This window comes from Oreochromis aureus, linkage group 5 (assembly GCF_013358895.1).
Source record: "Oreochromis aureus strain Israel breed Guangdong linkage group 5, ZZ_aureus, whole genome shotgun sequence".
Lineage (NCBI taxonomy): Eukaryota > Metazoa > Chordata > Actinopteri > Cichliformes > Cichlidae > Oreochromis > Oreochromis aureus.
In genome coordinates, this window is record NC_052946.1 from 8,025,776 (window position 1) to 8,040,579 (window position 14,804).

A 14,804-nucleotide genomic window follows, 5' to 3' on the forward strand; every position below is an offset into this window, starting at 1 on the left:
CTTTCATAAGAATTGATAAGAATTTAGTTATTCCGATTCTGTTACCAATGTCACTTATCGATTCTCATTGGGTTCTGTTTCTGTATGTTGGAGGTATTTCAGTGTTGGGGTCATTACTCCAAAAAAATAATTTCACAGAACACCTTTCTTAAAAGTAATCCAGTACGTTACTTAATTAAAGAAAGTAATTTGTTATACTAATCGTTACATTACTTTAATCTTACTCTGTAAAATGACCTGAAAGGCACGGTCTCATAACACACCCTGATGAGGACACACATATGATCTCTCTGTTAGTATTACACCAAGGCTCTCTTAGTAGAACAAAAAGCCGACATCGCAAAGCAAAAAGAAAACGAGCACAAAGAGACTTCAAAACAGTCGCCACGGTGATTCTAGAAACATAAACAGGCAGAAACGGAGGCTGCAGCCTTACTGCTCATCAGTTTGTTACCTGCTGAACTTCAGGCTCTGGCTGCTGGGCTGAGGTCAGCATTCACTCAATTTTAACGTCACCCTGGGTTCTCGGCTAGCTTAGCATTAGCATGTTGTCTGTGCTGGGTTTTCTGGAAATCCATCCTACCTCACAACATCCTACGTGTTGTTTCTACATATGAGCACAACATGAAATTAAGCGCCAAACCGTCCTACCTTCGTGAATATGAGCTACAAGCATACTTCGACGGGTAAAATTAAGTGGCAAACCGTCCTATCTTTATGAATATGAGCCAGAAGCATACTCTGATGGCAAACCGTCCTACCTACTCAAATTTATACTGGAATTATTGTGTGATGGTAGAAATGTGCATAAACTACGTACGGTAGGACGGTTTGCCAAAGTAGAAGCAGTGCTTGCAAAGAGGCAAAGTTGTTACAGCATGATGTTGTTGTTTCGAATGGAGTTCTTAGGTTCTGTGATCAATAGCCCCTTATCACAGTTAGCATGTTGACCTTTCACAGTAGGAATGAACAGGTGCTAATGAACTTAAAGATGTAATGTTAAAGTGCAGACATGACAATATGACAGTGATTCAGCATACACAGTATCAGAGCCCTTTAGCTGAAGCAGCTTCTAGGGATTCTGCCATTTGTTCACCATGTATTCACTTTTTCATGTATTTACCTTTTTATGTAGTTTTAATGATGATGACTATCATTATTAAAACCATGTTTTGGCATTTTTCAACTTTTGAGTGGCAATCATGGAGTTTGCTGAGTTTTTTATTTTTTTATTTTAGGCATTTAACATCTAGAGCTGTAATTTGGACTTGTGCACTCAGACGGAGAAGGCGTGACCAAGTGCTCCTGCTATTTTGGTTCATGCAGCTGAAGCAGGGCTGGACAATAGTTTGGGTGGAATGGAAGATAAATTGAAGGGTGTGATGATGACTCATTACCCTCTCAGTCAGTCACATTACTTCTCTCGTACCTTTCAAACTGCTGTTCCAATCAGAAAGGCATGGGAAGAAAATGTTGCTTGGGACTGACCTCAAGTGCAAAATGGTGTTGTGTAGAAGTGCAGTTAGGTAAGAAGTGATTGTTCTGAATTTTAGGCATACAAATTTAGAGTTACATTTCCTCATCTTATTTTAACAGTTTCTAAGTATTTCTTTAAAGAGGCACATAGAAACTACTCTTCTTTAGCAACAAGACTGACTTGAAGTGTAGTTGTCATCCTCTAAGCAGACATATAAGATGACACTTCACTGAAATCAAAGACACTGCTAACATAAGTAGTATTTGTCACCTAACATATATGAAGGGCTCTGTATGTGTGACAGATTGACAGCTGGTTGTTCCGCTTCAAGACTTGGCCATAAAAACACTTGTTTTCAGTTCACTTCTGTTGGGGTTTCTCCTTATTAACCTGACTCCTTAGTTCTCAACAGTTCCTTAGTTCCCCATCACTACAAACCTTTGATAAAATAACTCTGAGGAAAGTGCTGCATTTTGGCACTGTGTACGAACAGGATAATATGAATGTGCAAAGCTCTCCAGCTTCACTCCCCCTCTTCCCTCTTTGGCTGTAAAGAGGAACTTGCTGTGGGAGGAACGGGTATCCTCTTCTGGGAGATTAAAGAGCAACTACAGATGGAGGTTATTTCTGGAATTCCTCCAGAGGACAACAGGTAAAAAAGTTTTTAGGCCAATCCAACTATTTTCTGGGACTCGGGAAAAGTAGATGCTTCCCATAATGTCACCATGGTACTTGCAATAAAGACACTTTCTTTAAAGCCTGTGAATAAAAGACTACCATCATTTGGTTACTGTCTACTTTTCAAAGAGCAATGATGTGACTTTTCCTTATATGTGCCCAATTCAAAATTTATATTCACAGTGCTTAGTTAAGGAAGTGCATAATTGCCCTGGAGTTTACAGTAATATAGAAGTAAAGGAGCTCTGATGCTACCCAGCAGGTGTAGGATTCACATAGTGTCTACACATTATAAAACCAGCACATTACCAGAGAACAAGCTACAGCTTGCATTCAGTCTCTTGGGACACGTAACATTGAAATATAATGGAAGAAATTTGACTTGAAGTGTAAAAAATACTGAAAAAACACAGATGAAAGGCCTCCTGTGTAGCAACACAGCTAGACTCAGCCAGGCTTTGGATGATGCTTTCAAAGCCCGGAGAGTCGGTTACTGTAATAACACCACAGACAGGGAGGCTGAAGACACACAAACCAAGCAGATCTCTGTCTCTGCACCTGCACTGCTGATTTAAAGAAAGTGGCTCTAATTTTTGTTAGATAAACATTTTGTTAGGTTCACATAATGACTTGTATGTGATCAGCTAACAAATAGTTGTTATCATTTTGCAATTCTCCTCACCTCTTTACAGCTCATTCTTGTCATTTTACCCACTTTACTTACTGGTTTAACCACCACCAAACGTGTTCACACCAGACGGCAGACACAAACACTCACTAACATGTAACAGTAGTCCAGCATGCAGTGGAATGAATTACATGTTGGTGGTTAAGAACAAAACACAGCTAATAAAGAGTAAATATAGTTAGTACACAACAGCTAATTTATTAGCTCCACTTAGCTAAACATAATGCAATTTATACTATCTAATGTAAATGTTACAAGTCTAGTTTTTGTCTTGTAAAAAATTATTTCAGAGACCTGTTGATATACTTTTGGCTGCTCACTTACTTCCCAAGGGGTCACTACAGCAGATGGCACAGTTTTTACACTGGTTGCCCTTCCTGACATAAACCCTACCATTTATCTTCTGCTGGTGACCCCCTGAGTCTGGGTTTGTGTCTCCTCCTGTTGTCAAACTGAGCAATTTTCTCATATAAGGCAAAGGTATTAACATATATACAATGGGGTCACAAGACTTACTGATACAAATGTGCTAAACCCTAAACAATTTATTCATAGGTGTTTCTCTTATTTAGTCTAGCCTCACTTATTTCAACAGGATGGTTAACAGAATTTAAGCAGAAATACCTTTTAGGTGTAACACAACTGACTTAAGCAGCACCACAAACTTTAAACAGATCACACAAAGCCGCTCACTGAATTATAAGAGCACCTGACTATTATGACCTTTATCCAGGGGTAATTTCTAGCAACTACAACTGTTGTTTTAGACCGCATTAGCTTTAGCACAGTGCTCCTAATACACTGGCAACTGAGTGTGAGTGATAATAATGTGTCAAGTCCAAAAAGATTGCAATTGCAATGTGTGTAAGTGTCGTTGCCCTGAGCATTGCTCTAACAGCTTGAAGGGACGTGGCCGACCATGGTCTGACCAGCACCAACCAGTACCTAGGCAATGGGATGTATCAGTATAATAACAGTAATGTCACTATGACATTAATAGGCCCCTGGTGCAATCCCACTTTAATTCCCAGTAACCTGAAATAAGCAGAACAACCCACTGCCACTCCAAAGCCATAATAATTTAAACCATAAATTTTGCTCTGGAACGCTGTTGTAGCACAGCCAAAATTAGACTCCAGAGGGGTTTGTACCCAAATGTACAGGGTTTAGGTAAGCACTTGATGTTGAAAACAAAAGAAACTTTATCGTCCACATGAAGTCAGACCCTAGAAATGCAGGAGGGAAAAGTGCATGTAGTTTTCAGTCAAATGCATGCACATATTTTTCCACCATCAGCTGCTGTTTTTTCTCAGTCTAATCAGATGATTTCTGACCTGAACTGTTACTTCAACCAATCCATGAGTTCCAACTGAGCAGATTTTACTTGTAACCCTTTATATAGTTCTGAAAGTAAATAACAACACAAACATAAAATAATTCAGTTCCTTAAAGGAAATTCCACTGTGTGATGATCCAAAGTATAAGAAGCTGTATTTACTGTATATTCTGCAAGCACTAAAGAAAAACAGCACTGACGGGCGTGATGCTGTAGCTTCCCTAAACCGTATGCTTCCTGGAGTTGTGCCAAGCCTTTAAAATTCAAATGATCCTCTAAAACAGCTTTTGAGAGGCAATTTAAGCCCTAAATTAGATTAATTAGAATATATGTCACAAAATCCCAGTAGACCTCTTTAGGAATGGTTTGTCATTGCGAGACTTAAATATAAATATCTACCCACAGGCTGCTGTTCAGTTTTTCAGATGAAGCTGGCCAAGCCAGCTGACACAAGCAATGCCAAAAAATGTAGATTTTACAGTTAGATAGTTTAAGATTGTTGTTTTTTATTTTCTTCCAACTTGCGTTCTGTCTTAGGATGGAGCTGCTGTGCGAAGTAGAGGAATTTGAGTATTTTGGTACATTGGTATCACAGGTAAAGTAGTTTGTGAAAGCAATGCTGATCCAAGATCCTACCCTCACCTATGGCTAGGCACTCTGGGTAGTGAGTGAAAGAAGGAAACTGGTTACGAGGGATGGAAATGAGCTCTGATTAGGATCCCTTATAGGCGCCTCCTAGGTGAGGTGGTTTGGGCATGACCTACTGGGAGGAGGCTCGAGGGCAAACCCAGGACATGCTATAGAGATTACATATGTCAGCTCATTTGCAATCGCCTCAGTGTCCGTCCAAAAGGAGGCTGGGTATCTCTGCTAAGACTGCTTACCCCGCAACCTGGACCAAGATAAACAGTAGAAAATGGATAGATGGGTTTTTTTCTGTTGTCTGTGTGGTTTTTTTGGATTATATAATTTGCACATGATCAATAAAACCAGCAGGATTATATACATTTTATAACTGAGCAGTAAATTTGTACTTGCATAGGCTTCAAATTATAATAAGTTGAATATTTTAAAACATTTCTACTCTTAGGAAGCTGAATATTTCATTGGATTTTCCCCGTGTTAAACATGAATATTCTAAGCTGCGTTAAATAGCTCTGTCTTGTTTCCAAACATGGAAACCCCTGTCTTATGACAATGTGTGTAGCAAACATTGGCAGCGACCTCAAAGCATCTCTGCAGAGGTTAGGCCACCTGGGTATACACTGCCATGTAAAATATCTGGGGTTTCGGAGACAGTGTTATTTTTATCTAGGTTTACCACAGCTAAATCCCAGGAGAGTGTTTGTTGTACAGGATAGTGATGTATGATGTTCACACATTCTCTTATTTATTTTCTCTCCCTTTTTTCTTAATAGCGGCTCTGAGACAGCCTTGGGTGCAGAGTTCTCTTAGAGACTGTAACAGCTGTCAACAGACCTCTGTGACTCCAGCACACGCGGTGTTTTAATGCCAGAATATTTCGACAGCGTCACCATTGGTGGTTATATTCAGATGAGACCCAGCTTATTGTGCTGTCAGTCATCTGGGATTAATTTTGTGTCTGTGTTTGAATGTTTCACTTTTCTTTTGTTTTCCTACCTCATATGCAACGATCTTCTCACTGTTGGACCTCGGAGGAACTGGTTCCCAGAACACCTCGATCTCTGAGGCTGACACCGCACGGGCCCACGCTCTCGAAGGTGCTTCAGAGGGTTCTGTAAAGGATGGATGGTTATTAATGTGTATATTTTTACTTCTACACAATAAAAAATATATTTTTGTCAGATCTTTTGGGAAATCTAAAAAAAATCACAGGTGTAATTCTCTAAGCTACATAAGACATGAGCATCACTTGATTTTTACCTGTTAACTACAGAACAACATAACTACTGCCTGCTGAGCTACCTGCTCTGAGACTTATTTCTGTACTACTCCATCATCTGTGACTCCGGGCAGACTCTCTTTTTTTCTTCTTCTTTTCTGTCCCTCTGTTGCAATGATCCTGGACTAGACTAGACAAGAGCATGTCCTCACACTAACGACACACACTCCAGCGCAAAACTCTCCTAACCTTTGCACCAGCTTGTTTTGTTCCTCAAAAAATCTTGAGTCCATGTCTCATACCATTTTTTTGTAAACTCAAAGTACAAGTGAATGGAGTCTATAATCATAAATGCGCAAAAGCAAAAAAAAACTAAAGACAATTACATAGTTATTTATGATATTGCCTTTTGTGTGTACCGTATTTTTCGGACTACATGGCGCACTTAAAATCCTTCAATTCTCTCAAAAAATATAATCCGGTGCGCCTTATGTATGAATTCTGGTTGTGCTTAATGACCTTGAACTGATTTTATGTGATACACGGTGCAGAAAACTCTGTCAAAAAATGTTTTAGTACGACTTTGGTAAGCTACGAAACCGCACCACTTGATGGATTATCGGAGCATTACGGCTACCGTAGTCAGAAGCCTCGTGGAGTAATTCGTACTGTGCTTCAACATAATATTACCGTATTGTGTGTGTATAAGGACCCCAAAATGTCAGCTGTTAAGAGACACGCTTACGAAGCGGATTTCCAACTCTATCAGTCACGCAGTAGAACACGGGAATAAGAGCAGCTGTGAAGATGAAGAAGTTGATGGATTTGTGGAAGAGGAATGAACTGAAAAAGTGAGTGTATTGTTCTGTATTTTTTGTGTTACAACCGAACAATGTTGAGTTGAGAACAATTATGAATGAGTTGAATAAAGTTTAACTTATTTGACTGTTTTGTTTAGCATAATTTGCCTTATGTATGAAAACAGACCCGTTCATCGACAGTGTGCCCTATAATCCGGTGTGCCTTATGGTCCGAAAAATACGGTAATTGACACAAAATACGTATTTTACATTTTACACTGTTGTCATGAAAGCTCTATTTGCAGTTAAAAGTGACAGGATACGTATTTATATTTGCAGGACGTGAAGACGCTCACCTTCCTCTGCAGAAAACACCCTAACAACGCGGCTGAACGGCCCCTCTCCCATATTGTTGTAGACTCCCACTGTCACCTCAAACAGGGACAGGGGTGCGATGCTGTCGTTTCTGTAAATATATCTGGATGCGTCAGGTGATGCCAGCACTGTCTGGATCCAGGTGCTGCTGCCAAGTGGGCGGAAAGCTACAACATAGCCAAAGTCCTCTCCGCTCTGCTGTTCCTCTGGAACTGGCTGAGATGGGGACAGAAAAGTTACACCTTTGACCCAAACAACTGTGAGCAGAAATTAAATTAGGCAGCTGTAAAAGAGTAAAGCAGTAACAGTGTTTTATGTCTAACAAAGTTTTGAGCAAATCAACGGATCCAGCACCTCTCCGTGCTTTGACCCACATCCAAAAAATGTAAAGCTGTCACCTAATTCTGGATTTACACACGTGTAATTTGCACTGGCTCTGTATCTCCTTGTTGATTTACACAACAGGGGGAGTCAGCAGGCAGCAAATCAGAAAAGCTCTGCCTTTTAATTAAAAGCCATTCCACTGAAGCCAGACTGCTGCAGACGCAGTAACCTGCCAGGATTCCATTCTCATCAAAAGAAGAATACTCTGTCACAATGAATGCCCACTCAGAAATGCCCATGATCCTCTTACCTCCCACATAATAACAAGTTCTCCTCGAGCTCCTCCGCCACCACTCACGTTAATCGGCGCAACCTTGGGAACTAAACAGACACAAAAGGAAACTTGCTCATCCCTCAATTCTGACTGTTATGTCTGACGCAGGTGCAAGAAGTAGTTCAAATAAGGGGATCACAGGCACTATGTGGAGCTTCTGTTTACACAAAATGGGTTAATCACACAGGAGAGGAATTAGGTTTTTGTTGACAGTGGCATTACCACCCGTGTGCGCCGCCGTTATTAGCCGAGTGCCATATGTCAGCCCCGTGTGTGAGGCTCAACAGGAAACTTGTTCCCTTGTGATTCAACCAGCGGGATAGAATTACTCAGCTAACCAGTCGAAAAAAGACTCGCTCACGGCCGTGTCTCATGGCATGTGCGAGCGGGAGATGTTTCTCTTGATGCAACCACTAATTAAACCCAACACATGCTCCAGAGTGCACAAGAGCTTAGTGCTGATACTTTAAAAAGCGTTTTAAAAGTGTAACTCAATTTCCACTCTTCCCGCGCGCGACTGAGTAATCAAAGTAGTGGCATGAAAACATAGAACAGATTTGAAACATCACAGGCAGCACGGACAAAAAGTGGAACTAATCAAACAGTTAAATTACATTTTCCAAGTGGGACTGATTAATTTGTTATGAAGAGAAACAACAAATCGAGAGGGTACCTGCTGCTTTGGTTCGAATCTGTTTTGATGGCGTGCTGGGTTCTCCAACACCAACACTGTTGATTGCCACCACCCTGAATTCATAATCCACCCAGGGGTTCAGCTCTTTCACTGTGGCATGCATCATCTGTCCAGGCACAGAATCAGGAACTAGGATTAAAGAATTTAGAATTGACATGTTTTGTGTTTTTATGTTTCATGTGGCACATTCACATTTGGTTCCCAGCAAGTATAAGTAGTTCATATACCAATGAAATGCATGAAGTGAAACTGTGAAATTTCCAGTTTTAATCAGCTTGTCAGCATCTCTACAAGCATCATAATTATTGTCGATCGCACAGGTGCATCAGCATCTTGCAATGCTATTTTAAACAGTAACACAACTAGATAACCACAATTAATAAGCTGTTGCAGGACTGAGGATTTTTAGGCATGTATTGCCAAAAGTGGCAAGAATACCTGATATTTATTTACCTAATGATGGTAAATCAGCCCTCAGTACACGTGCATTTTGATTAGAAAAAATACATTTCAAGGTACAATGAACAATAGCTGCCCTCCCCTGTGGTTCTGAGGGGGACCCAGAGGTACAGCCTGTGTTATATATTTGGACAATAAAGTTACAATGGAAAGGTGGTTAATTTTGAAACCTCATTATTTCTTGTGAACTAAACATCAGGATATGTCACTTTTACAGATCAGTGAAAGGGCGGTGCTACTTATGTGCAAACGATGCTAAGCTATGCTACGTATCTGCGTGGAGAAAAATACCAGGAAAATATGTAACTATAAAATTCTGTGAGTAAAAAGAATTTAATGCATTTCTACATCAAGACTTCTTTTTTATTGTGGAGCTATTCACAACTCACTAAACAGCTTCATTCACTGAAAAAGCTGCAGAGCATTTCAGCTTTCCTCTGTTACATGTAATACATGTGAAATGTGTTATAAATGGTTTAACTTTTAAATACATCAAAAAATTGTGTTTAAATATTGTATTTTGTATTTATATTATGCCAGTATCATGTGAGGGAGCATTGCCTTAATTATGTTCATTTATAATCACAATAAAGAACACTGAATTTTGAACCTTGAATGATAAAAAACACACATTCAATAAAAATATAACTGCCTGACGGTGGTGGTGCATTTGTACCTGTCCTCACAGTCTGCCAGCCTATAGAGAAGGGGGTCCTGGCCTGCACCATGTACTTAGTAACAGGGCTGTGGTTGTCAGGTCCAGAGCCCCAAGACAGTTGCACAGTAGTGTCAGTAATGTCAGTCACAACCAGGCCCTCGGGGGGCCCAGGAGGTCCTGCAACAAGAAAAGACACCTGCATCAGCCTCACTGTACGACAGCAGCCTAAACAAATGAGATCACGTCAACTTTGAGACTCCACTGCAGGTGTTATTCATAACTCAGCTAACAGGAGATATAAGCGGCTGTGACACTATCATAATTAATACATTGAATATCCCCGATCAGTGGGAACGCAGGTTACACTTCTTTTATCAGTTTACTTCTATATATCTACTGGGGTATTTTTAATGCTTTAATTGTGGAAAAAACCAAGTAGAAGAAGAAGAAAACAGTGAGTGAGCTGAATCACGAAATCTGACCTATTTAGTTTCTGGAGACATGTATGCCTCACACCAGCAAGAAAAACAACAAAAGAAAGAGAAACAGGTTGCTGAATATTTTTCTTTTAGGAGGTTTGTTTAGCTTTAATATGTAGATACATTTAAAAAATGGCTTTATTCTTTATCACTGGGTTTCACAGATTAGTTGTACAATAGGTTAAAGTAACCTTGTCTTGACATACTTATAAACTAGGAATAGATAATGTATCCATGTTAAGACTTTGCTTTTCTAAGGTCCAGAAAAAAAGAGGTAAAATTGTGCATAACATTATATGTTGTCTAGCCTGCTGTAAGTAGGTGTACCTACTTACAGTATGATACGTTTTTATTTCTATGAAGATATGTATGTTCCATGGCTGAGACCCTTGGATGAGTTTTTCAGTAAAGATTCCATTTTACAAGTTTTGTGTAGTAGAATGAGCTTATTTTGCTCAATAGGCATTTTCTGTCTGAGGGAGGTTCAGTGTTTTTTGCTAAGTGAAAGTAGAGTATAATAATAACAAAAGACAACATTAATTACCAGGGATTTGGGAAAAAAGGCAGATTTTTCATTTGGTTTCTCACTAAAATCCAATCCAAGATGGCGCCGCGTATGGATGCCCTGGTACTTCAGTGCGTTACTTCTGATTCTGATTCTGATTCTAAAATCAGGAACACAGCAACATGGGATTTCCTGCTAAGCCCTGCAAATCTGCTAAAGTAGCGCTGTGCTCCCAATGCAACTAACTACTTCTGTAGGAAGATGATTGAGCATCAACAACACTGGTTTTGGATTATGCATATAAACATACAATATGGAAAACCTGCATAATCTATATTGGTGGCAGACTCCCTGCATTGTTAATCTGAACGTCTCAGATTATCCCAGACCATTCTTTCTACGCCTAGTCTAACCTTTGCACTTTATTTTTGTCATGTATTTCCTTTGTGTAATAGGTTATGGTTGTGATGGATATTTTCAAATTCAAATGGAATTTGAACTTGAGTCTGCACACTTGGTTTAAGGTTTTGACAGATTTAAACTCACATGAAGCTCAAGAATAAATATGAGCAAGGTTGACACAGTCTGTCTCTCATCCCACAGTTCTCCCTAGCAAAGCCTATAAGGCGCATAACATATGCATAAGCTATGCTAACACATAATAAAAATGCAATAAAAAGAGACAAAGGAAGTGTCTGGAGCTGCGGACACCGTTATATCTCTGAAGGTTGTGTGGAAGCACGCACCCTGAACCCAGCGTTGTTGAATAAAGCCTATTGTGTGTGGGTCACAGACATATTTTGTCTCTACTTAAACTACTGGCACATCAACCTAAGAGACAGGTATGTAGGATATCTATAATCCTTGAGTTTAAACATCAAAAATGCTCTGCCCCAGGGTAGCGTTTATGGCATGAAATCTGTTAAAAACATACTTTATAAAATGTTTTCTTGGATGAAAACAGTTTTTCTACATACCCTTGAAGCTTTTGTGAAAACTTACTCTTTCCTTCAAGTTAACTGTGATATAAGAGCCAATGAGTTTAACTTCTTTTATTTTCTCAAAGACTTTGCAGTCATCAGCCTGAAAGTTGGAAACTGGGTAACATGTGTCAGGAGTATCTGTTTAACAGGACTAATTTAACTGACACATATACGTAATTACCCATCTGTTTTTTTTAAACCACTTAGCCAACATCCAACAAGTCTGTCCAAGCAAGACGGCACGGCCAATTACAATCACAAGTTGACCTAACCCCCATGTCTTTGTGTTGTTAGAAGAAAGCAGAGTACGCAAAAAAAAAAAAAACACATCACTGTGCCACTTACAGTTAAATCCAAATTATACTCACTAATCATAGCGACTGCAAGGTCTTTAGATTGGGATGTTTTTTTTCACAAAAGATCTTATATGCAGAATACTGTTGCTTTGCATCTTTTCACTGTGTAGAAATGCCTTCTTTTGGCATATTTCCAGCAAAGCCACTGGGACAAATTTGAGTGTAACACCATCAGGGGGATGGCTTACAAAGCCCTGTCTTTATGTCTAGACGGGCTCCATTCGTTTGGCAGCATGCAGCATCATTCTCCTGGTTGAATTTGAACCAGCTCTCGTCTGCCAGTCAAATCGATCAATCAACAAACGGCACTATGAGCAACCTGAGTCTGCACTGCCTGCAACAAGCCAACCACGCCAATACAGGCGGGCGTGTCATATTAAAAGATCAACTTTCAGTGTTGAAAATCATCAGTATTTTCCTTCTGAAATCAGAAAAGGGATCTAACATGTCTTTACAGAGTAAAGCTTGTTTACCAGCAGTGAAAATGCTGCTAACACTGAAATGCTCAATGTCAAATGTAGAGGACTTTTCTGCTTTATCGCCTGATTTAAAACTTCTGTTGAAAATTATATCAATAAGTAATGACATTTACGCAACAGGTCCCCCTCTTAACACTGTTGGTGATACAGCTCTTATCATCATCTTAAGAAACACAGCCCTAAAATCAAGACAGGCAGAGTACTACAAAATGACAAGCAGTGTAAGGAGGAAAAAGCATACCTCTGACAATTAAGTCTGCTGCTGCAGAAACTGTGTCGACTTCAGTGTGTACCATACACACATACTTCCCAGAATGCTTTAGCTGAATGTTCCTCACCATCAGGTCACCCGCAAATCCCTGATGACAGAGACATATACGACTGAAAGTCTCGGAGAAGAAAAAACCTCCACCAAAAGCAGCAAAGTCAAAATGAAAAAAGAAAAGACGTATAGGAAATCCTCAGGAGCACATTCAGTTTCTTTCTCAGCCCTGTGCTGTAAATCCTCCACAAAAGGAGCTTGGAATAATCAACCACAAGACTTTAGGAAAAAAAATGGCAAAACAAATTAATTTGGTTTTATGTTGTAAGAAAGGCTACACAAAATTGACTTGTTTTCAGTGTTTTCAGTATTTGTTGTATTTACACTTTAACCTTACAACTCGGCTGAGTGGCTCCAAGAATAATTTTCAGAGATGCTTTTTTCAATTTGTTGCTGCTTGTGCACACACACCACACACACTTGTTTTTTTTTTCCAGAGAAATACAGAAACTCTTTGTTTGAATATTTTTAAAGGAAAGTCAAACATCTGTTGTCATTACGCTCACTGTGAAATGTTAGTGTTTTATGGCAGCTTCAGTGGCCCTGCTATGAAGAACCAGACAAAGCATAAATCTTGGAATCACAAAAATTTTGGCTCCTTTGTGAAGGTGCAAATTGATTGATTTGCACTAAGATCGCCTCTGGGCTAGAGGAGAGTCTCATCCATGCTTGTAGGCTGCCTCGTCACGACTCACAGTAACATCTGTTGGCATCTGAATTAAATGTACACAGCTTTTACGTGGGTTTAAAATGGAGCTAGCCTACAAATACCAGTTCCCCTGGTGCCTTTATGTTCTCACAGAACCAGTTCAGTGTATACAACCTTAAGGAATAATTTGACAGGGTGAGAAATGCGCTTAATTAGCATAGAATCCAGAGAAAAGAGTGATACCACTCACTTGTCTCAGAGACGGGCTGGGAGGCATTTAGCCTAGTTTAGCACAAACACTGAAGGGAATTCAAAACCTTTTTTTTAAAATCCCAGGACCATAAAAGCTTAACATTACAGAAAAAATACTATATGTGAATTTATTCATTGACTATAACGCTATAGGTACGAAGAGGTTAACTGAGTTTATCATACAGATTGCCTGAGCTCACCAATCGCTACATATTATTTTATTAACCCAATATAATTAGTGAGTTTTAGAAGCAAACGTATGTGTTTTTGTCAGCCGGTCAGCCAGCTACTATTTCTTCTCAACCAATTTCAATTTCCTGGCTTAAAATTTGAATGGAAGATTATCAACATATTTACATATTTAATCATGTTTGTCTGATTGGTACGGAACAACAATTTACAGAGTTGCAGGCATGTGCCTGATAATTGTGCAGTGTGATCATGAAATATAGCCATTAGCTGACATTTTTATGGGTAAATAATATATTTTTTAAAAAAGTTAAATGGCAACACACTGCATCATGCAGTACTCTGTCATTTGATGGCTGTAACCTATACAGAAGTAGCCAAGGGAGCAACAGCTATTAAGCTGCTGCTGTTATGATGAGTTGATGCATGTCAGTGCTGGAAAATAGGACAATAGTGTTTCCTGACTCACTGCAATAACATGTGTCAAGATGTGGGGCCTGTGTGGGCAGTGATGGGGATATTTTGACACATGTAGGTCCTCCTAAAACCACGCGTTGCCATTTTTATATTTCCATTTGTTAAAACAGAATTGATAGAGGTATATGAGCTGCATACATATATATATTTTCCAGGTGGAAACCTCTGAGGCTGAATAATGAAGCCAGTTAGGTGCAGGTCTATAATCTTGTCCCTGACGTCCTCGCACTGCTCTTTGGTCTTGCCCGTGATGATGATGAAACTGACTCTGTGTACAGGTGTGCTTTATATACATAACAACTTGGGATCAGAAATATACGGGATTGACTGTGCCACATGGGCACACAGCCACTCTGTGGAAAACAGAATAATGACTAGCTTGTTTCATTCAGTGAATGCAAATCAATTTATAGCTTTTATGGACTA

General features: G+C 39.5%; 1 protein-coding gene across 1 annotated transcript in view; it reads right to left on the reverse strand.

Annotated features, from left to right (window-relative positions):
• Positions 1 to 14,804, reverse strand: part of LOC116327044 (contactin-3) — a 106,455-nt gene that overhangs the window by 31,202 nt on the left and 60,449 nt on the right. The window contains exons 15-20 of the mRNA XM_039611793.1: positions 12,731 to 12,848; positions 9,706 to 9,864; positions 8,550 to 8,699; positions 7,853 to 7,923; positions 7,200 to 7,434; positions 5,821 to 5,936 (exon numbers count right to left, since the gene is read on the reverse strand). Of these exons, the coding sequence (XP_039467727.1) occupies positions 5,821 to 5,936; positions 7,200 to 7,434; positions 7,853 to 7,923; positions 8,550 to 8,699; positions 9,706 to 9,864; positions 12,731 to 12,848 (849 nt within the window). The remainder of the gene's footprint in view (positions 1 to 5,820; positions 5,937 to 7,199; positions 7,435 to 7,852; positions 7,924 to 8,549; positions 8,700 to 9,705; positions 9,865 to 12,730; positions 12,849 to 14,804) is intronic.